Source organism: Rhincodon typus, unplaced genomic scaffold, assembly GCF_021869965.1.
Source record: "Rhincodon typus isolate 14 unplaced genomic scaffold, sRhiTyp1.1 hic_rhity00002226, whole genome shotgun sequence".
Lineage (NCBI taxonomy): Eukaryota > Metazoa > Chordata > Chondrichthyes > Orectolobiformes > Rhincodontidae > Rhincodon > Rhincodon typus.
Genome location: NW_025967864.1, coordinates 1 through 23,890, shown reverse-complemented (window position 1 = coordinate 23,890; position 23,890 = coordinate 1). Strand labels below are relative to the sequence as shown.

Sequence of the window (23,890 nt, the reverse complement as noted above, 5' to 3'; positions counted from 1 at the left end):
CGTCTCCTCTTGGATCTGTACAGTCCTAAATTAAGCTTACATTCTATGTTTTGTTTCAACCCTTACAAACCTCAACCAGTTGGCTTCCTACACTAACGTTGCAGCCTGCTATACACCAAAAATCCTTCTATACATCTGTCAAGTGTCTAATTAATTTGAATTTATGGGCATTCACACTCCCTTCCACAAAATGCTAATCAACACCATTTATCAACGTCGCCAGAAAAAAAAGTGATTCAACAAAACATTTGTAAGTCATTACATAAAAATTTATTTCTTTTCCTTAATGTAATAAAACCAAGCTTCATGACATTTATTTTCAGATTAGAAATAGTAGAAAATCTTTCACCATGATATGACACACATAGGAGCGACGTATGTGGAACTGAACCAAGCTTAACCAACATTGACAAACAATATACAAGGAATATAATTTGGACGAGTTTTAAGATTTTGTTTCTGCACACATATTTACATGAACATGAACATTTATTGAAAAATTAAACTATTTCCCATTATTGACATTTAAAGTAGAAATTCCAAGGGTATCCACAACCAACTGAATGGCTTTTAAAGGATCCACGATTTCTTTCATATTGTCTCTCCTTAAGACCCAGTCTGGTTTTAGTCTGCAACACAATCAAGAAAAAAGTTTAGCATAAGTGTTATTTAAAACAAAAAGCAGGAAGAGACAAGGGATAAATGGAAAAGATGAGCACAAAAGAATGACAACATAACTACAAAGTAAGAAAATGGGTTCTTACTTAGAAACTAAACTTGTTCGAATAGGAGTAGCTGGAATATATGAAATGCCATTGCAAGGGGTAGACATCCGCAGTTTAACATTTATTCTGTCTATATCCATCTTGTGTTTTCTCACGGTAAGCTCATAAATGCTAAGGATACGATCCACTGCCCTAGGCAAGCTTCGAATCTCCTGAAAACAGAAAAACTACCATTAGTGCATCAGTTTTATCCAAAGGCCCATTTGTATTCCCTGTTTAAGTGGGAAAGAGGAAAAATCAACAAGAAATGAACCAAATAATGCAAAATACTACAGATGCTGTAAATCTGACACAGAGATCTGAAGAGGAGTCACGGCAGACTCAGTGCTAACTCTGTTTCTCTCTTCACAGTTGCTGCCAGACCTGCTAAGTTTCTCCAGCATTCTGTGTTTGTATAAGAAATTAACCATAACACTATTATTTATTTTCTGCAAAGGCAATTTGCCTCAGCAAAATGGAATTTATCCACTAGAATTCTACTCTATTTAGACAAAATAAAGCACAACCTCAGAACAAATATTCATCTATTAAATATGATTCAAACAGCAGAATCGGCAATTGCCACATTTTATTCAAACTGGCATTTAACTTTGCTCATAACAATGAAATCCTTTAGAATATACACTTGCAGATATATTTGCTTACCATTGCTCTCTTTGAATCCTTTGAGAGAAGGGCCAGTAAACAGCAAACCTTTGTAAAAATGCTGCTACACTTGTTTGATGTCTTGTCACCGGCTTTTGCTCTATACGTTTGCAGCAAGTCGAGTAACGTATTAATGGAATTGTCCACTTCATACACAACGGTAGATGTTTTGTGATACTGGAGGACATTAAAATCAAAATGCAATTTTATTCATTCATAGCTAAAACTAAGCTAAATCTTTATGCTGATAGGGAAGAAAACCTAAAAAGGAACAGATACTGCAATAAGGTAAGAAACTTTACAATCATAAATATCCCACATGGTTTTTATCACCATTCTTGTATTTTATGTTGTTCAAACAGAAAGAGAAATCTGCCACTTTATTGAAAGGCCGGGGGTGAACAAAAAAAAATTGTGCTGATGCAGTGAGTAATTCCTCTTCATCATCATGACCACACTGAAATCACACAGCTTACTAGAATCCTGCATATTAGTCCTGTAGAATGTGTGAACAGTTAGTCTTTACGGTGTTAAATGAACAACATAAAAACATTCAGAATAAGCCTATCTTTTCCAATGAAGTTGTCTTAAAGACATAATACAGTAGATTATAGAGTTCATGGTCGTTGTCTTTTCCCTGGGATGGGGGATTTCAAGTTTAGGGAGCACATTCTTAAGGTGAGAGGAGAGAGATTTAAAAAAGACACGAGGGGCAAATATTTTTACACAGAGGTGGTTTGCATGTGGAATGAACTTCCTGAGGAAGTGGTAGATATGGGTACAATTACAACATTTAAAATACATTTGGATAAGTACATGAATAGGAAAGGTTTGGAGGGATATGGGCCAGGAGCAGGCAGGTGGGACTAGTTTAGTTTCAGGGTATGTTCGGCATGGACTGGTTGGACCGAAAGGTGTGTTTTCGTGCTGTATGACTCTGTGACTCTATCTGTAATTGGACCTTCCTGCAGTCAAAGATGAGACTGAAAAGAAATGATCAACTAGAAAGAGCTCATATGTGAAACACTGCAGATTAATGCCTTAAAGGGCAAATGATGATAATTCAAAATCAGCTGTCAAGGTCAGAAATCAAAGGTGTAAGAAGTACCATACAAGAGGGATCTCGTGAAAAGTAAAGCAGATTGAATAAGTCACCACCATGTGAAGCTGCTTTACCTTGTTTCAGGTATAAGAAGAGGGCATAACCTGCATGAAAAGTCGATGAATTAAAAAATAATGTAAGAAAATATTCTCAGTGAGCAAGTGAACCTGCTGTGGTTAAAATTGCGCAGAGAGAAGATGGAAACAATTAGAATTAGTTGATATATAGACAGTCATCAGGTTGCAAAGGGATTCCATCCTGGAGTTCATTCGTAAGTAAGTCAATTTGGATGAAAGTTGGAACAATGCAGGTCAATGAAAGGAGTCATTCATAAGTACAGGAAATGTTTATATATGTTGGATCTTTAAAATTACACCCCTGTACAAGATCATGTTCATGAGTATGAGCATTTGAGAGTCGTACCTTCAAAAATTAGGAACCCTATATAAATGCAAAGATGGATTTCTTTCAAGCAATATTTTGGGTTACAATACGAGTAACGTCACATGATATAGGTGGTAAACTTGGAGTAGCAGGTGACTTGAAACATTGGACTGATTTTCAGGTTAGCAGCAGAATTATGGGTCAGATTACTTCTCAACATTGCACTTTCACCTTCTAATTCATGATTACCATATTTTCAACATGCAGCATTGCAGCAGCCCTCTCAGGAAAGAGGCCCAAGATGAGATAAGAATTCCAATTTGGGCAATTTAGGAGACTAGTACTTCAGCTCAATTTTGTACATAAATATTATGCACTCTAGACCTCACCCCTCATGCTTACTCCTTACTCCCATTGCTTTGCCCCAGTGTCCATTATGGACACAAGTCATGAGCCCTACTATAATTTTGGGAAGTTCTTGAGATCATCATGAAGCTAATCAAAATAAACGAATAGCGATTCTAAACCTCTCCAAAAAAATTAATTCTGAACCCAAAACTATCAAAACCAAGCTCACAATCCATTTGTGGCTTTGTCAGCAACAGCTGCTGAACTAAATACAAGTTGGTTTGGAACTCAGCCAAATGTTCACTGCAGAATTGCAAAGCACAACTTTGTCAGCAAAGCCTCTGAAACTGAATCACTACAATTCTTTTGAACTAGTAGGACAGATGACCATATGCCCCACCGTTTCAAATGGCTAAGCAAATAGCTCAACTTTGAATCAGTGTAAAGACTAAAGCACAATGTCCAAATGACATCTCTGTACTGTTGAAGGAAGAAAAGTATTTTAATCTACTGGATAATGTTCTCTAAAGTATCTGAGCACCTTCACAACACTGGTCAATTTAATTTGATTTAGAGAACAAATCCCCATAAGTGACTGCATTAAAAATATGCTTAAATCGTACGACATCTAATTGTAACATATCAAGTTGGCAACACCTTTCAAAATCGTATGTCAATAGGTTGCCAATTCAAAACCAGGCTTTCTCCAAGGTTCTTGATGGACAATCTGATGTATTGCATGCAGGCATGAGGAACTCATTCATCTAGCTAAAGATATTAAACTATGGGACATTTTAAATTGAGGTAGGCATTTAAAAGGCTAAGCATAATGTGCATATCAGCTCTCATTATTCCCTGCATCAGTCAAAACGGCAGTTGGCATGAGGTTGTTGAGGAATTTAATCTTGTAATTCCCCAACCTTCATTCTTGGTCACTCAGCATAGATTTGTTCAATGTAAAGAAGGCAAAATCTGACTAATTTTCCCAAAGGCTTCTATCATTCAAGCTTGCCTGAAGTAAGGGCCAGGTATAGACTTTTTGATAGAAATTAATAACTATGCTAAATGAAAACCTTCATTACTATATCATGCAACTACCAATATGGTAGGCAATTCGACCAGATAATGGTCTTTTTACATCTAGCAATACTGCTACTAGTAAATATTAGTCTTAAATTAATTAACCTTTTGACAAAATCACGGTGCACACTGAGAAAATGTTTGATTGTTGAAAACGTTATGAGATTTGTAGCTAAATCACTTCGAGAAAAACTCTTAAAGAATGTATTCATTCACAGGATTATGAGCGTCACTGGCTAGGCCAGCATTTATTACACATCCATACTTGGCCAGAGGGCAGTTAAGAGTCAACCACATTGCTGTGGGTCAGTTCTGAGGAAGGGTCACTGGACCCGAAACATTAACTCTGATTTTAACTCACAGATGCTGCCAGACCTGTTCAGCTTTTCCAGCAACTTCTGTCTTTGTTGCTGTGGATCTGGTTCAGGCCAGGCCAGTTAAGAACAGTGGCTTTTCCTAAAATGAAATTAGTGAACCAGATGGGTTTTTCCCAACAATCGAGAATGGCTTCATGGTCACCACAAAACTGTTAATTTGAGATTCTTATTGAATTCAGATTCCACTATATGGCTTGGCAGGATTCCAACCTAGGACCCAAACATTACTGGATCTCTGGATTAATAGTCTAGCGATAATACCACTAGGCCTTCGCCTCCCCTCAACTGTTGCAATCAGGGGGCGAGCTACAGTTAACCAATGTCCAAGTACACAGGCCAGTCAAAAACATATTTGGATGGAAGAGTTATAACAATTATAACTGTTAGCAAGTCACCAATGCAGTTGTATCCTTACAACTAATTTAAATTCAACATACTTAATTCTTTATATCTACTTCAAAACAGGAGGACTTTCTTAAACCAACCAACCAGATGTATCTTTAAAAAGCCCTTTTAAAGAACAGAATTTATTTTTAATAGGTTAATGTCATTTAATACAGATAGTACCTTCGAAAGATTGAGGAGCACTTGTACTGCATACTTAATGACATCCATAGAAGGCACACTGCGGTTACAACTCCTGATCAAAGTCAAAATAATAGGCGTCGCTCCACTTCGGGCAAGATTTTCACAGCAAGTAGAAGATAATCTGGTTGCAGCCTCTGAAAATAAATGGTTAATGTTAAAATTATGAGATCCTCTGTGATTGGGATTAGCAGATACTTCATGAAATTAGCCATTATGATCAATACCCACTTCAAGCCTAGTTTTAGACATGAACAAAACTCAGCTTTTCAGAGAATACATGAGAAAACACTCCCCTTCCAATTTGCTCATAAAACCCCTCCTAACCCCAAACAAGTGCTAGATATCACAGACTTCTCTATCATTCTGTTTCATAGATGGGTTCTCTCTGTGAATTCAAGTGGGTTATCTCACACCATTTTCTGCTTAAGTGACATAAAATGTACAGAAAGATCAAACTGTTAAGTTGCATTTACAGTTGGGATTATACAGAGGATGCCAGCTTCAGCAGCGTCAAAAAATTTAAACAGTTAGTGTACGATGACTTCACATAACTCAGTTAATAGGAGAGACTAATCTAATTGTTTCTCATCTAATTTTACTATATTGCACAAATGAAAAAAGTGAAAATATACAAACCTAAATGTTTCAAAGCTGCAAGAATGTGAGAGAAGTGTTTGTATTTAAGAATGTAATCGAGTGCTACAGCTGTTCTGTTGCACAATTTCTGCTCCTCAGTGCTGTTCTGATTAGCCTGTTCAATGTGGCATCTGATAGTAATTATTTGAAGATTGTTGGTTTTCTTGCGCAAGCAATATCCTCTCCACAAAGCCTACAGAATTAGAAAATTGTTTTGATATTTTCTTTGATAAATAAGTACATTATTCCAATAAACTTAAAGTCTATCAAGATCAAATTGAAGTATTTATAAAAAGTATGCATACAACTGTGAAACAGCATGATAACTACTGGACAATTGACTTTCAATCAAAGTAAAACAAATTAAAGTTTTAAAGTATATGATATTTTGTAAACTCCAAAAGTAACCAGAAAACTAAACTGTACAAAATGTACTTTTTCTTGCTCATTAGTTGCTGAAATAAGGCAAATACTTTAACTCAAATCAACTGCCAACCACAACGAAAGATTTAGTACCTGTATTTTTATAATTGCACTGTGAAATCTTTGCTTCCGGGTTTTCTGAAGAAAATGTCTTGCAACTTTCTGAATTACAACAGCAGCTTTGTGACGTCGCATGAGCCAGATCTTCACAGTTCGCTGAACTACAATAATCTTATGATAATCATCAAGATATTTTCTGCGTTGAAGACAAGTTCTGAACCATCTCTATAATGAAGTGTACATGTAATACTGTACATTAACAAATAACTTATTCAAACCAGCAAAAGCATCAAGGGGACATTCAACACCCATTCAACCAGAAATGGATTTGGGAAAAGCTGGAGAAATAGCAAAATAAATTTTGGATTAAATACTTCAAGCAGATTGGATGAACAAGTAGTCATTCAAAGTAATTTTGGCAACAGCAATTCAACTGAGCAGTACCAGCATATTTGAGATTATATGACAAAATGAGCAGAATCATGAAGATTGTGGATTCAAGTCTCAATCTATGATTTAAGGTCAAAAATCAAGGCTGACATTTTGGAATGCTGCATTATTGGAAGTGCTATCTTCAAGAGGAGAGGTTAAAGCAAAGCTTCTGAATTGCCTATTCAAATAACACAAAAGATTCAACATCCTGGCCAACACTCTATGCTCAAACACAACCACCAAAATGGACTTTCTACTTGTTTCTCATTCATTTTCTGTTTTGGAATTTTATGTACTGTGGGCCACTACATAGACAACTACAGTGAATGCATCCTCACCATTTGCCTTCCCACCTGCACTTTGGCAGGATGAACAAGGGAGCAACATTTAAACAGCATCTGGACAAACTTAAAATGCCAGTGCATGGCAGGTATGGACCAAGTGCAGGTAAGTGGGATTAGTACAGTTTGGTGTCTGTTGGTCAGCATAACCATGGTGGTGGGCCAAAGGGTCTATATCTGCGCTGTATGACTGAATTCATCTGATGTTACATGAAAGTCATTTCTTCAGAAGATTAGGTATTCTCAAACAAGTGTAAAAATTTAGAAAAAGTTAAAAGACTTGTAAAGACTCAAGTAATCATAAAACACAATGGGATTAATTTGTTTTGTTAAAATGCATAGACACTATAAAGGTATTTGACCTATGTAGTGACCAGAATAGTTCTTCATTGTCAACAAGTGTAAACTTCCAGCTTTTTAAGAATTGCTGTTTTAAAATGATCACCTGGATTGAACTTCACCCTTTTCTTTTTTTTTTACCTGAATGAAGATGACAGAATTGATTTCATCTCTTGCACATTTAAGAGCCCTGTATCTTTTGTACATACTTTGAATCTTAAAAGCACAAAGGTGGTGATAGACAGCAGCAGCGAAACGAAGCTTCTTTTCTGCCAATTTTTGTTCAACAAGCTGTAAAGTGAAGAGGAAAAATAAATACAGAAGCAAAGGAGGCATTTACGGCATTCTAGCTACTAGGGAAAAGTCAAAATTTTAAAATCCGAATAGATAATTTACACCTTTCACACAGCCTTCTGGAACAAAATGTACATTCAACTTAAATATGTATCTTGAAACCAAACACATTTTTCCACTTCCTAATTTAAGCTCCTTATACTGACGAACGAAATGCACTAACTATCCCCAATGATCCTATAGCACGAAGGGCAGTAGTGATTTTCACAGCTACTCTCTTCATCCCCTCTGCCCTGAATGCAAGCAACTGGGGCTGTATCTTTGCTTTTGAGTTTTAAACATTTTTAATATTTTGTTTAAGACAGTGATGTGGCAGTGTAACATAATTTCTCCCTTCATTCAGCTGACACCAGGTCAGAGAGTTTTAGCTCAGATTTACCTTTTATTTAGAGTCTTTTTTTTAAAAAGAAGTTTATTCATGGATTTAGACATGATTGGCTGGGCCAGTATTTATTGTCTATTGCTGGTTGTCCTCGAGAAAGTGACTGTGGGTGCTTTCTTGAACTGTTGCAGTATACGTGCTATGGTAGACATACAACGTCATTTGGGAGGGCGTTCCAGGTTTTTGAGACAGAAACACTGAAAGCATGGCGATATACTTCCAAGTCAGGATAGCAAGCGGCTTGGAGAGAACTTCCAGGTGGTGCTGTTCCCATGCAGCTGTCCTTGTCCTTCTAGATAGCAGTGGGAGTGGGTTTGGAAGATGCTGTCGGAAGAGCCTTGTGAATTTCTTTCACCCCATTTACCAAATCCAGCCTTTAACAAAAGCTTAATAAGCCCCAACTGAAAATTGCAGCAAAATTGAACTGATAACACATTTTAGGATGATCACCTTGCACAGATTTCCTCGACAAACTAAGTCAGTCATCCATTTCTCCCTGCCTGATAACAATTTATATTGAACAATGTATTTCATCAATTTTGAGACAACTAGCATGAAGTTGGTAGAGGTAAATTGTGCTTAATGAACTTGACTGAACATTTAGATGAGAAATAGAGTTTTTGTATTATTTATAGACTTCCTAAAGGTATTTGATGAAGAGACATGTAATAGACTTGCTGGCAAAATGCCTGGAATAAAAATTGGTTATGGCAGCATGAATACAGAGTGATACAGAATACAGAATAGTCGAGTGATAAGGAATATAGAACTTTTATGAAAAGTTGTTTTTTTGGGTTGAAGGGTGATATTGTCATTCCCAGTAAGGCATGACAGTTTTAAATTTGTATTTTTAAAATGGACACGCCTTTTAATATGGCAAATACCAAAACCAATACTTAATTAAAATATGTACAAACACAGCTACATGTGAAATTCACAAGTCCTTTTAAGAACGAACTATCAAACATGACAATATACTAGGAACAAAAACAGAAGTTGCTGGAAAAGCTCAGCAAGTCTGGCAGCATCTGTGAAGAGAAAATCAGAGTTAACATTTCAGGTCCGGTGACTCTGCCTCAGAATTTTTTATGACAATACACCAACTGCTCAATCTTCCTGCTTCACTGTGGACAACAGAGATGTTGAAACTCAGTGGGTGTTAGGCAAATGTAAAAATGATTCTGATCAAACTTCCACTGTTTTGTGATGACTTCTCATCTGAAATTCAAAGACTTTGCTGTCTCAAACACCTGGTGTGAATAGCCACAATTCGGGAAGTATACTAGCTCAACACTAGCTTTTTTGGGAAAGGATAATTGGGCTTGAAACAGGCCAAGAGTAAGACGTCATGTTTGTTACCTGTTCTTTTAAAGCTTGCAGCAGAAGCTACTCTAATCAGAAACATGATGAGAGATAACATCTGAAACATTATGAAAAGCTATTGAACCAGCTGCAAACCAAAAGGTAGCCAAGGTAAAATAACAATAATTTAAGTAGGAGAATGATTCTCCCCAGCATGTTCCACCTCAGGTTCAACTGACATCCTAGTAATTCTGCTGCAAGAAACCCTGACGCTTACCAAGCATCGTCTGCTATACAAAGCCTCCTTTCCAGTTGAAGCATCAATTCAATTAAGAAACATGCCTGCTAGGAAAGACACTTAAAAAAAGGAGCTCTTTATCTCCTTCATCTACAGATAAATCTTTGTGTATGTGATAGTTGAGATGTTGTTTTAAACATCTGAGACAAGTGTGGGATAATAATTTATCTGGTTTGTTTTAAACTCAAACATTTGATGTTGAAAATTATTTAAACTGGGACAAACCACTCCGTGGGCAAGAAAATACATTAACCTCACAGAACAAAAATACTTTGATCACAGAAAAATAAGACAACATACAAGCTCATGTCTGTGACAAATGGAGGGCGACAAGCCAAAGTTGATTCATTACAAATATCAAAATCTGACTTCAGAAGGAGGTAGGAGGGAGATTGAGAAAAAGACAAAATTGTTGAAACAAAACAGGGAATTACAGCAGTAAGCTTTGGGAATACTACCAATAGAAATTAAGATGGCTACCTTTGACGTGAAAGCATTTCTGCAAGAGGACTCAACTTAGCAAAAATTAGTACCCCTAAACATAGGGCAGTTAAAAACCATAGCTAAGGAGATAGATTTTAACATATACCTTAAAGCATGGAGTCAGAAAACAGTAAAGATGCTGGCTGAGTATTTGGACCTCATTCTTGATTCAGGGCAAGTAGAAGTTACAGAATTTGAAACAGGCCAAGTTATCTTACATCTGCTTGGAAGAATGAAGGCTACAATTACAATTTAAAGCAAGGGAGAAAGGAGAAGACCAAGTGGAGAAGAACAAAGAGAGAAGATCAAAAGAAGAACAAAAAAAAAGAGAAGCCCAGAAAGGAGAAAAAAAAAGAGAATTTCAAATGATTCAGGAAGGAAACACTTAAAGATTGAGTAAGAGTTACAAGTACAGAAAGACAGGGAATTGAGGCTCTTTGCAGCAGCGAGGACCTAATGGTAATTTCAATACACTTAGGCAGGAAACACATTTTGATTTCCTAAAATATTCCTAATTTGTGCACAATTTGAAGGAGGACATTGAAACTTTCTTTACAGCCATTGAAAAACTGGCAGGTCAATTACAATGGCCAGAGGTTTGAATTGAATACAATAGTAATCTATTGTCATGTGTACTTTTTTACAAAAAAAAAGTGAAAAGTGTTTAAGTCGCTATACCGTGGTATCTATATTAATAACAGAATGCATAGATGAGAAAGAATTTTTAAAAATTAAGACAAAGTTCATCCGAGTTAAATTCATGGCTCCCGAGCTCAGGCAGATAGTACCACTGCGAAAAGCCGGTGAAGACCGCCATGCCGGGCTGCTGGGATACTGAGCCAGAAACGACCGTCGAAGCAGACCATCCACACAGGGCTGCTGGAATCCTGGGCCACAAGACTCAGCTGAAGTCGACCTAAGGATCAATCTCATCACTGAAGCTGGCCACCTATGCCTGGCACTGAAATCTCAGGAATGAATGTCAGGATCTGTATAGCATATGCTTGCTTCCTACTGAGGCGAGTGTTGGATTCAGTTGCCTCCAATGTGACATTAGATTATTGACAGCAATGGCATGGCATAGGGCCGAATGAGACACTTCTGAGGTCTGGCTCCACAACTGAGGCGCTCATTACACAAAGTCAGTTTGTCAGATAAAACTGGAGGTTTATTCCATGCTGTTGGCTTATATAGTGCTGCCACTAACGATCATATCAAGTACTCAAACTCAAGTGTTATATCAATGCAACTCGAACTTTAAAGAAGCAAAGTCAAGCAAGGTACTGCGGACTTTAAAACTAATGAAGGAGCTGAATCAAAGGACTGGTCACCCAACAAGGTCTTTCCAGATTTTATTAGGATCAAAAGAATTTCCAAAGCTATATATTTTGTGATAACTCAGTTACACTCTCCTGCAATTAAGTCACTTACAGACGTCTGTGAATGCTAAAGATCATTTTAAAAATATAACTCATGAGAATGCAATGCACCCAGATTGTAATTAATAATCTAAAAATAAAGGTGTGGATGTCACAAAGAACTAGCAAAAGCCAAGACGAGCAAATCCATGATAGCAGTTATTAGAGCTGGTGTCTCCATTGAATTCAGTTATTAGGATCAGCAAAAGTGACAGTAATTCTTCTCAGTTCCTCTTTCCTTTTGAAATACTATCTGGTTATCTTTTTAGAGCATGTCTGCTCTAATGATTACATTGGTATATGATTAAAGTTTAGTTCATTTCATTATTTTTTGCATCACAAACTTTTCTGTGATGAATGTTACAACATGGTGTTGCACTGATAATTTTTTTTTTAAATTACCATTAAAAAACTCTTTGCTACTTCCTATCATTGAGGTTATTTAAAGAATTAAATAAAAACTTTTCCTTTTTGTTTCAATTAATGCATTTTGATCATCTTTGCCAAATTTTTGCAAACTAGTACTGTGAAAGGACTCATATCAATGACTTAAACATGGGCATACAGGCAACAACTTAAAAATTTGGAGATAACCAAACTTTAAAACTATTTGAAAATATGAAAAGGATAGTAATAGACATCTAGAAGACAAGGCCGGTGAAATGGAATAAATTACGGATAAAATGTGATACAGAGAAGTGTGAAGTGAGACACTTGTAAGAAGAATAAGTAGATGTAATATTACAAAGGATACAATTCTAAGGAGTTTAGGAGCTGAGGGACCTGAAGGTATATGATCACAAATTGAAGATGGAAGGACAGGTCAAGCACAGCTAATAATGAATCTGAACCCTGGACTTTATCGTAAAGGCATATAGTACAAAGTAAATATTATGAACCTTCATAAAACATTGGTTTGGTCTCAACTGGAACATTGTATTCGACCTGGATACCATGCTTTAGTAAGGATGTGAAAGGATTAGACAGGGTGCAGAAAATATTCATGAGGGTGGATCCAGGGAAAAAAAATTCAGGTAGGTGGACAGATTAGGGAAGCTGGGCTTGTTCACCTCAGACAAGTGAAGATGTAGAAGACATGTGATAAAACTGCTCAAAGTCATGCGTAGTCCACCCAGAGTAGATAGAAAGAAGCTACTCCATTTGGCAGAAAGCTTGATAACTTTATTGGAATAGACATAAAAGATTAGCAATAGAAGCAAAGGTGGCATGAAGAACAATGTTTTTATACAACTGGTAGTTAGGACTTAGAATGCAATTTCTGAAAGGGTGGTGGAGGCAGAATCACCATGCTTTCAAAAGCAAATTACGTAAGCCCCTTAAGTTAAAAGGTTTGAAGGAAATGGCAAGGTTTTTGGACAAGTTAAATGACTTTTGTAAAGAGCTAGTATAGGGTCAACATGCTTGATGTTTACAGCAGATCATACCGCTCTAACTTTAGCTAACAGGGAAAAATGTAACTCCAAGTCATAATATTACTCAATCCATGCATCTTACAAAAGTAGGCACCATAACATGTATTTTCTACAAACATAAAATATTCTGGGAGGTTTATAAGAGTGCTAATTGAGCTAAAAACGAGCTTCAATAAATTAGAACTCATTGTAGTTACTAACATCATACCTTTTTGCGAACAAGCCAGCCACGACATATGGATTGCAAGAGAATTACAGCCTCTCTGATTTTTTTGTACTTCATGTTTTCAGTTTTTGCAAGTTGCCAAGTTCTGTAAATTCTTTGTATGATCATTGCAGCCATTCTTTGCTGAAGAAACTTCTTTCTTTGTTTATAACCTCTGTAAGCAGACTGAATTTGAGAGGCGGCTTCATGTTTCTGTAATCCCAAAAATATACATTTATTATACCACCGGTACTTATTTTGTAAAAAGTAATTTGCTCTAGTAACTTGACTTTTGATATCCTATTTCAAACATTTAAAAACACTGATCTTGGATCGTGAGTATTTAATGGTAATTCATTCTTTGTGTAAGTATAAAAGATGGCAATATACAAATCTCAGAAGAAGTAACCAATTATTTTCCAGGGATCTGTTCTGGGACTCCTGTGATTCATGATATTAAAAAGGTACTAACAGGCCATCTGTTAATTACAATGCTGCATGGAGGGGCAATGAGTAGAATTTAACCAAGGAAGTTAAACCAAATATACAGTCGCACTTGTATTCTGACATTTATAAATGAGGTATATAAATGGATTGTACAGGGTGGCAGAGTGATCTGCAGATGCAGTATTAAAATTTTTATAAAAAATTGCTAGAACACACCAAATGTCATCCCGATTGTACTCCACATCACCCCTTGTTGCAATAAAATGGAAGATACAAGTTACAATCTACAGTTCTCAATGTCAAAGTTCAAACAAAAAGACTACAGACAAATTACACACTATGCAATAGCCCAAACCTTTTTTTGACTGAAGTTTACATGGCTTTTAGTTCAACAGTTATGCAAAACATTACCTTGTCTTCTCCCTCCTGTGCAGAATTTTACAAAAACAAAATTAGGCAAGTATCAATTTCGGAGAGCTTCAGAGGATTCCCCACCATGAGCTCTGGTGAGATATCAGGCAATTCTCCACTGCTCACCCCATTACGTGCACACCTTACTGCACTCATCAAATTGTGCCCTCACCTGTAGAGGAAATACTTGCTGCTGCTGAGACCTTTCAGGGTTTGAGCCACTAGTGTTATATTTCAAGTCCAGTTGCGCACAGATCAAATATTGCCAGCCTGGACTAGTACTTCACAGTACACGGTGGGGTGGGATTGGAAAAAAGTTTCGAAGCACATACAGGTGGCATGAATAACATTTCATTGGAAATAGAACTCACAGTCAACCATAGATATTTAATGTTTTTACATCAACACCTGTTTAAATAATTGTCATAGCTGCAAGAATTTGAAACCTATCCAAAGACAGTGAATCTTTCTCTAATGCCCAGGGTAGCTTAACAACTTGGCATTGCTCCATACTAGAGCATCACAATATCACAAACCTTTCAGACAGCTGGTAATACCAACTTTTATTTAACAGCATGGAAAGAGTGATGACAAAAAAGATTTTAAAATAGCTGCATTTGTTTTTGGAAGTGAAAAGAGTTGCTTCCCTTTTGAACGATAACTTCACCCAACTCATCTGTTGGGAGCAGGTGTCAACTAATTCCTGTTTGGCCTATTGTGCCCAATGCTGCCCTATTCTATCACACTGTAGGTGATGTTCTTCTTGCTCAATGCTGCTGCTCTCCCAGCTCTTTAGCATCCATCACATCCCTCTTTTCCCACTTCATTGTCCAAAATACACCAAGCAAGGATTACGTAGCACACACCGTTTGTACTGTACTCCCACCTGATCTGTACAAACATTGGAACCTCATCTTCAGGAGAAGACTTCCTGCTCCACCATGCCCTGGATGTAGAATGGCTGCTTTTTTTCTAAACTTGGCTTTAATCAGCAGGTTCAGTAAAGGAGTCATCAACCATGGTTGTTGAGAGTAGGCACCTAGCAGCTATCCTTCTAAGGTACCTAACCATTGAAATGAAGCAGGAACCTGAACTATCAAGGACATAAAGCCTCATGGCTGCTTTTAAGGTCTTTGATGCCAACCTTGAAGATGTGACCACAGATGACTTCTACATTTACTGAACAGAAGCATTTTCTATTATTAATATCAGCCACATTGTACATTGCTGAATGCTAGATGTTTTAGCCTATAGCATTCCTCGCCTGGCATATGCAGCTTCAAAGACAAAGTCTACTATCTGGGCTGTAGCACGAATCTAATCAATGAGAAATAAGGTGAACCTGTGTGTGAACTTGCACAGATCACATCAATAACAGCCTTGATGCATTTGTGGATTGAGACATTCTGCCAACCCCTACTGGGCCCCTGGAAACAGCCAGCGGCATAAAAATTGAATGCAGCTGTCAACTTGATGGTCAGAGGGATTGAGTCGCCACCCACCCATTCAGATTGCAAGTTCTGCTCCAGCTCTGTGACAATGTCCCAAACAATGTTCCCTCTAGCATGTTTTCCTGCTGCACGATCCTCCAAGATCCCCGCATGGCAAATAATTTGAAGATAGGAGTCAATGTCCAAAGCATTGTTGGATCGCTGCACGTGGAACTTCTAGTGGCTGCATGGCATACAGAGAACTTGGGTCCTGGGCAGTATTCCAGTTAATTTTCTTTCCTGCTGCGCAGGCCTCCAAGATTCATGTAGGCTTCCTGCAGTCAAAGCTGCGATCAACGTGCTGACACCAATCGGCACCTTAGGCGTGCAGCTCAGAGGGAGCATTGTTCATGTGACATCCTTAGTTTGTGACAGCAATGCATCTCATTCATTCAGAGGGAATGGCATCATGGATGACAGACTGAGCCTCCTGTAGGGTATCTTCAGCTGCAACCTCTTTCGCATGGAAATTGTCCAGCTCGTGGTCTTGGGTTTGCTGGCCCCTTTGTCCTTCCTCAATTTCCCAGAGCTTTTTTTGCACCATGGGAACAGCAACAATAACCCCTGCTGTGGCTGGATCCATTGGTCACAGTTCCAATGAAACCTGTAGGGAAGGTCAGATACAGACAGGTCCCTACGAATGTGAGCATTCGCAGCACACACAAATGAAAGTTTAGCATAGTCCTCAATACAGCGCAACCTAAAGGATTCTGTCAAGGAGGGCCATGGAATGCATATACATGTACCTGTTATTTGGTTGACCGTATTCTAATCTATGCACCATAACCCATGTTTTGCAAACAACGAAGGAGATTAGAATTAGTGAAACACTGTTTCCCAACCCCATCCATCACACCACCTGAGAAAAGTAGCATTGTTCAAGGTGAGAGGAAATCATCTCAACACCTTTGTGTAGCCAATGAAGCCTTGGATTGTTTTTGCAAGTTGTGGCCCATAAGACTTTTTACGGTCACCTATGATCACTTCTACTTCACACAGATGACCATGATCAATTTGCAATGACCAACAACACATTAAAGATTGCATGTGGTCAATATATGTATTTGATATAGTTGGTCTCTGCATGAGTTTCGCTTGTAGAATTTTATGACCACAGATATTTTAAACCCACATGTACAAGTGCCTGATCGCAACAATGACCTCAATAAGGGCAAACACCCTCTCATGCCTCACAAGTAGAGCCTGCACCCTCAACAAATATTCTGCCCACTTGCAAGCATGGCAGAAGCCCTTTTGCATTTGCATTGCGATTCAGATGAAAATGGAAAACAACACAGCTGGTGCTTTGTACAGCAAGTCACAGGCTCGGCCTTTCAAACCAAGTGACAGCCACTAACATTCAAGTTCTTTCTTTTTTCCTTGCACTCCTTGTTGACCCATCAGTTCTGATCTTCCACATGCTCAACTCTTATTTAAGTCTCCATCTGCCAACATCCCCAATCCATGGGCCTACAGTTTAGTAATGCCATTGTGATGTACTGGGTGCACCAGAGTGGCAGTGGCTGTCAAATACTGCTAGTCCGAGAGTAAATTATGTCTTCTAATGCACGATCGTCTCCCACCATGGTACACGGAGTTGTGCAGTATCATGATTATTGTCCCACCTGTATCCCAGCCTGCTGCTTCCATTCTTCACAACTGGTCCATCGTAGCAGTGGACTCGATAATCTGCTTTGACTTTAATCGAACAGACTCCCAGGACTGACAAGGACCTAACCCCTGACTGAATTGGAGGAAAACTCCCAACTGACCTCTTTACAGCTTCACAACTGGCTTACTGTAATATACAGACTGATGCTCAGAACCTGCAGAATTGAACGTGGCCCACTCCCTAGACTGCAATAACAAGGAGCCCCTGATACTGATTGTCCAAACACAATTCACGGCTTAAGTCAGTCACTTGCACATTGATACAATCAGGTAAGGACAAAAATCACATGACACCAGGTTATAGTCCAACAATTTGAAAACACAAGCTTTTGAAGCCTGAGGAAGGAGCTGAGCCCCGGAAGCTTGCATTTTCAAATAAACCTGTTGGACTATAACTTGGTGTCGTGTGATTTTTGACCTTGTCTACTCAAATCCAACACCAGCGCCTCCACATCTTGCTTGGTTGTGGCAGGGTTCCTCTGCGATAACAGACCACCTTGACTTGACTACATCCATTAGACTAGCTATATAGTTGAAGCATATGCAATGTGTTTGCTGTGTAAACTAATGGCACATGCTGTAGGCATGACTTTCAAGTAGCACAATGCTGTACAGCAACACATCCACTATCTTGACTGATCACTTCCGGCAACCATGACAAGCTGTCCAGTTGTGTTTGCACCAAAAGGTGAGGCAAGACAGAAATACTGTCGGACTGTGAAGCAGGAATGCTCAAAAAGGCAAGTCATGGGCAGAGATGCAGTATGCATCCAAGTGAGAATCAAGGGAGCAAGCAAGGAGCCCTGTCTTATGCCCTATTCTGATGCATGAAATGGTGCCTGTCCCTGCGTGCAACGGTGGCCTACCAGGTGCACAGCACTGAAAGGTGTTGGTGCACTCCAAAATGAAGTATTCTAAGTGAGCCACAGATGTGCCATGATAATGGGAAGGCTGGTGCATGCCGATGTCAATCTCCATGGCCAAAGGATGCAGGTGGATGCTGCCCACATAGCATGCCCTGAGGTTTCAGATCAGACTTACATGTTTAGAATTGCCACAATCTAGTTTCTCTCCAGTAAAATAGCAAACTGCGTATATATGAGATAATTCATGCATTTTATATAGGCCTCTCACCACTCACTAACAAGATTTTCATCTCGCCATTAAAACCTGGGTGGAAAATTAGACTTATTTTATCGCCATCAAGAATCTCATTCTTTCCAATCACGCTACGTTTTCCCAATGGACTTGCCACTGTTGAAACCTCTGCTTTTGTTTCAGAAACTAGGTCAAAATTATTCGAGTCCACTTCTTCCTCAAACCTTCTCAAAATGTCTAAAAAATAAAGATGACTTTAATCCCAGCAATTTAGTCAGGATTTGAATCCTGATCCCAGAACTAAAATGAAAACAGAAGTTTAGAGTTTCCATTCTCAGCACAATTCGCTCTAAATTAGCCAAAGCACCATAAAAGATAACAGAATTTTAAATTCAATTCACAGCCAGCGTAACTGAAGTGTCTGCAAACTTTAACATGGTTTAATCATCACACTGGAAGCTGGGAACCCACCCATAAAACTGGACTCATCTTAGTTCAAAGGATTAAGCACGGAAAAAATGTGCAGAATACTCTGGAAAAAAAGTGCAGAATACCCTAGAAAAACTCAGCAGATCTGGCAACATCTATCGAGAGTTCTGAAGAAGAGTCATGCTGGACTCAGAAACATTAACTGTTTCTCTGGGCACTGGTGCTGCCAAACCTGCTGAGTTTCTACAGCATTTTATGCATTTGTTTCAGATTTCCAGCATCCAAAGTATTTTGCTTTTACTAAGCATGGAGAGTTTTCTCAGAATGAAGAGCTGCCTTGAACAGGTATAAATGATTGTAGGTGCTTAGTGACACAAAGTTATACTTGAAAAAAAAGATTTGTTTTGCAAGGAACAGACTGAGCATGAAAGATACTACTAAATAATAGCATATAATGTTTTGAAATTAATTTTAATTATTTAATAGTGGGTACTCAGGTGGTACATTAGAAACACACTGTAAATGCTTACTTTTGCAATAAACTCATTTTTAACCCAAATGAATAAAGCTGCACAGGTTAACACTCTCAAGTACAATATAGTAACGTCTTTTAATGTAATAGGAGGCAGGGGTGGTGAAGGAAATCAATTACCTTTATTACGCTGCCAGTTTGCATTGGTTCAAGGAAATGTTGGATTCAGTGATGGAAACTGTGTTTAAGCTGACATCTGAATCTTGGAAAATTCACACAATTTGTTCCTGGGTTGCACAGAGGACCCAAAGTGAAGTTTCTAACCCAGTATGTTTATGCTGATTCCTCAAATGCAAAGCAAGCCAAAGAAAACAAAGAAAATGCAGTCTACCTTTATCAGCTGATTTCTGGTTCTAAATCCTTTCCAAAATGCCTGGATTTTGATTGCTGCCATTGTTTTTCTCATGTTTTCATCCTGCAATCTTCTTGTTGCAACAGTTAGTCTCCATTTTTGTTGAATAACAATTGAGGCAGCCCGGATCTTTAAGAACCTAGTTGTGAAATACAAGGAAATGCAATCGATTCAAACCGTTTTGAAAAAAAGGGACAATTTAAATCAGGATAAAAAAATGCAGTCAACTCCTGTACTTTGTTTACCACACGTGTCTAAAAAATGACTTTGATAAATTCTCAGATAGCAAACCAGGCAGTAAAAATAACAGATAATCATTCATTTTTAGACCATTTCACAGGCAGCATGGAATGGAGGCTGAAACAGCAAAATTTTATAAAAAGTAAAACATGGAATGAAGGTCTGACTATGATGTGACATTGAATGTGTACGCCACAGAAAGTTATGCAATGTCGCGTGATCTTTCTTCTAGCTTTGAGGCAAGTTGAAACCATGATAAGGTATTCTTAAGTAAGATGTTTTCTTTACCTCAGCAGATTATCTAAAATATTCTTTAGCAGTGTAATAGACGAAGAATTCTAGAACTACATAAAACGCAGTGACAAGGGATTTAACATTTTAAATGTTTTCATAATGAGAATGGTATGTAATAAGTTTAAGTTCACAACGGAGGTCTGATTTCTGTGTTCTGATTTCTGTGTTAATTGCATCTAGAACAACAGCATTCCTAATGAAAGAGCAGGGCATTCCTGCCAACAAATTCCAGATTTAAAAGTTCATGTGCTAACTGATATGACTGCTAAGCTGTGCAGTTACAAATCAGTCTAAAAGCTACCACACAGGTTAATAATGTGCACAAGTGGCCAGACAAGAAAATTTAATGGGATTTTATAACTAGAAAAATAAACATGACTGTGCAGCATAACGAAAGGTCACAAGGTAACATTTGTGATCACGTCAGAAGTTGCTATCAGTTTCACAGGGCAACATTGGTAAAAGCTAACTTCTGTCTTCTCTAGAACACAGGGTGTAATTTTTTAAAAAATTATTTCCCATAAAATGTTACCTAGATCTTTCTCGTTTTGTTCTCAATTGCTGTTGGATGAATAGAACAGAGTCAAGTATGGATTTATACCGCCGACGTTCAATTTGAGCCTTGAACCATGCCTGGATTTTTTGTGCAGCTCTTGTTTTTCTGGCTAGCTGCCTTGCTTTGTATCCACGGAATGCGCTCTGAAACAAATTAAAATATGGAATAAAATATTTATTGACAATGGATGTCAAAGTTGGTCAGAAAGAACAGTAAACAGTTAAGTACAATTATGCATTTCAAGTAAAAAAAAAAGCACACCGAGGTCACAATATTCATGTAAACAACACCTCTAAACTGAATCATGTATGCCTGACCAGGGTGCCTTGAATGAAAATGTGAAGGAACACAAAAAAAAATGAAATGCTGAAAGGAGCATCAACTTTGAAAGGTGAAGAGAAAACACAGCACAAAGAACATATCAAAAATTGGATCAACAGATCTAGTTGAAAAAAAGCTAACTTCAATAAACCACTTGTTATTGCTGAAGGAAAGTGCAATACTACAAAGCAAGAAATGGTGCTTCAGTTTAAATGGGAGTTTAATAACAATGTCTAGAAATTGTGCACATATTTGAAGGAATTGCATAATAAGGACTGATATTTGGGTTCAAAAAAAGGAAACAAAACAAAAGAAGAGATATTGAGTGACAAAAGGTGTGAAGAGCAGAATGTTGATGCTTACAAGAGCCCAAAACTTGGTTAAATTATAAAGTGAAACTGAGAACTGACTGCATCACACTTCGGTTCGATGAGACTAGCAGTCATTGCCAAGGTGACCAAATCCATCAGATGCCACTGCAGCATTTTGTCTAAGAATCAACTGTTGCAATTAAGGTGGATCAAATTAACTGTTGAGTGCAACCGTGCACATTTAAAATGTAAATTTACAAAAAGACCACATGACCAAGCAGTGACATGAAATCACATCAGCAGTTTAATAATATAGTGCCAGGGATCCTCAAAGAAAATATTAAATTTTAACATCAGTGAATACAGAACTTTAATCACATAATTAAAGAGGATTGGGGAGGGGGGCAGGGTGGTGGAGGAGAGGAGACATTAAAACTGGAAGATAAAAAACTGGTTTGAATCCGGTATTACAATTATTTTGCATCACTCCTTAGAGGGAGAAGAAAGGCAATGCCGTATGTTCAGGGCCATTAGAAAAGCAGCTTGGTGGTGTAATTTTAATACAAAACACAAGTCTTAGACGATATATATTCACAGACTGATAAATCCTTTGAACAATTCTACATTCTGGAGTATGTCTTTATAAGGTGAAAGGTAGAAAATCTAATTCTTATTTGAAGAAAAAGCGGTTACCTAGCCATAAATTTCAGTCAAGTTTAACTTCTGAAATCTTTTTGAGGATTTGGCTGGGAAATATCTGGAGCAGTGCTGTTCTATAAAGAATAGTAGATTAGAAAGAGGAAAATTACTACTGTTTAGCTATCTGTGAGGGAAATACCTGAATTACGATAGCAGCATGCCTCATTTGAAGGTATTTTTCTTGTTCAATCTTTCTTTGACAATAAGCTCTGTAGTGTTGCTGTATCACACATGCAGCTTTCTTGTTTAGAAGGAATATCTTCCTTTGTTTTTTTCTACGATAAGAGGCCTGCAAGAATTTTTATAAACAAAACTGAAGTGAACTACTGTTTTTAAGGACAGAATGAAAGAAAGTCTTGATTTTGACAAAACGTGAAAATATTTCAATCGGCACATTATTCCCCATTGTTCTTAATCTAATTCTTTCTTAATCAGCATTTCACGTGTGCTGCTGCAAATATAGCCAATTATCTGGGTGCCCTTCTTTACTGAATCATTCATTAAGCAACACAAAATTTCCCACAAGTTGTGAGCAAAGAGAAAATGCTGAAGACTAGAATGAGAGATGGTCAGGGAAGAGAAAGACAAAACAAAACAAGGAAATTTATTATTGCTCAATGAACATTGCTGTACAGCAAAGGCAAACTGGATATCTGTCTCTTAATCATCCCCAGTGAGTTAAGGAACTACATTTAATGACAAAGTCAGAAGATTATTTATGCTTACGAATTAAACTTTCAACAATATTAAAACTATAATACTACAAAAAAGTACCAACTTACATTCTACAGCCAATTTAAATATAATATTTGAAACATTACCTGAATTTTTGTGGTGCTCTGAAGTATCATTTTATATCGTCTTTGGGCAAAAATACCTCTTACTCTAGCTTGGAGGCTGATTACTACCCGCCTGAGCGTCAAGTAGCTTGATCTATGTTGCTTCATCAAGAGGTAGCATCTGTAATATCGCTGTAATATAGTAGTCGCTACTTTATATTTCTTATACAGTTTTCGAGCTTCACGAGCACGGAAGTGAGACTGCACTACAATGGCTGCAGATTTGATTCTGAGGAAAGTTCTCCTACACTGAATCATACGGAATGTTGACTGAATTTTAACAGTTGCACTTTTCTGTTTAATACACTGGCGGACAACCATATGTCTGTACGCAGTCTGAATCGTGATAGCTGCCTGCCTCATGGACTGATATTGCACAAGCTGTGAACGGCCCATTTTGCAGGCTCTGTACCAATTTTGGATTGAAATGGCTGCAAGACACATAGCTCTGTAGCGTGCCTTTTCTCGATGACCACGGAATGCTGCTTGTAGTACTATCACAGCTGACCTTTGAATCAAGAAGGATTTTCTGGCAATGCACATCTGCAAGAATGATGTAATTCGGTGAACTGCCTTAATTCTTTTAGCCAAATCTCGGGCTTTTTTCCCACGGTAAAATGCTTGAAACCTAATTGTTGCTTTTTTCACATCATCATATTGTTTCACACAGACATCTCTGACTTTGCATGCTCGGTATCTTCGCTGCACAGCGGTGGCTGCCCAGCACAGTCTCTTGTAACATTGTTGTTCCTTGTGCATTCGATAATAACTCTGTATTAATGTTG

The 23,890-nt window shown here is 37.9% G+C and overlaps 1 protein-coding gene across 1 annotated transcript; it reads right to left on the bottom strand.

The window, feature by feature from the left end:
• Positions 1 to 247: 247 nt before the first annotated feature.
• Positions 248 to 23,864, bottom strand: LOC125481455 (abnormal spindle-like microcephaly-associated protein homolog). The gene is made up of 12 exons (XM_048593023.1): positions 23,088 to 23,864; positions 22,406 to 22,555; positions 20,912 to 21,078; positions 19,825 to 19,984; positions 13,419 to 13,628; positions 7,682 to 7,831; positions 6,462 to 6,653; positions 5,946 to 6,138; positions 5,289 to 5,443; positions 1,431 to 1,607; positions 765 to 937; positions 248 to 629 (listed from the first exon to the last, which is right to left on the bottom strand). Exons 1-12 carry the CDS (start codon positions 23,862 to 23,864, stop codon positions 506 to 508), a joined length of 2,628 nt encoding a protein of 875 aa, XP_048448980.1. The 3' UTR covers positions 248 to 505.
• Between the last annotated feature and the right edge of the window lie 26 nt (positions 23,865 to 23,890).

Excerpts from the sequence above, each read along its gene's own strand:
- LOC125481455 (XM_048593023.1), bottom strand. The coding sequence starts at position 23,864 with ATGCACAAGGAACAACAATGTTACAAGAGACTGTGCTGGGCAGCCACC. Across the intron at positions 5,444-5,945 it reads TGCAGCTTTGAAACATTTAG|AGGCTGCAACCAGATTATCT; the intron begins GTTTGTATATTT and ends ATTTATTTTCAG. Across the intron at positions 1,608-5,288 it reads TGCTCCTCAATCTTTCGAAG|TATCACAAAACATCTACCGT; the intron begins GTACTATCTGTA and ends AATGTCCTCCAG.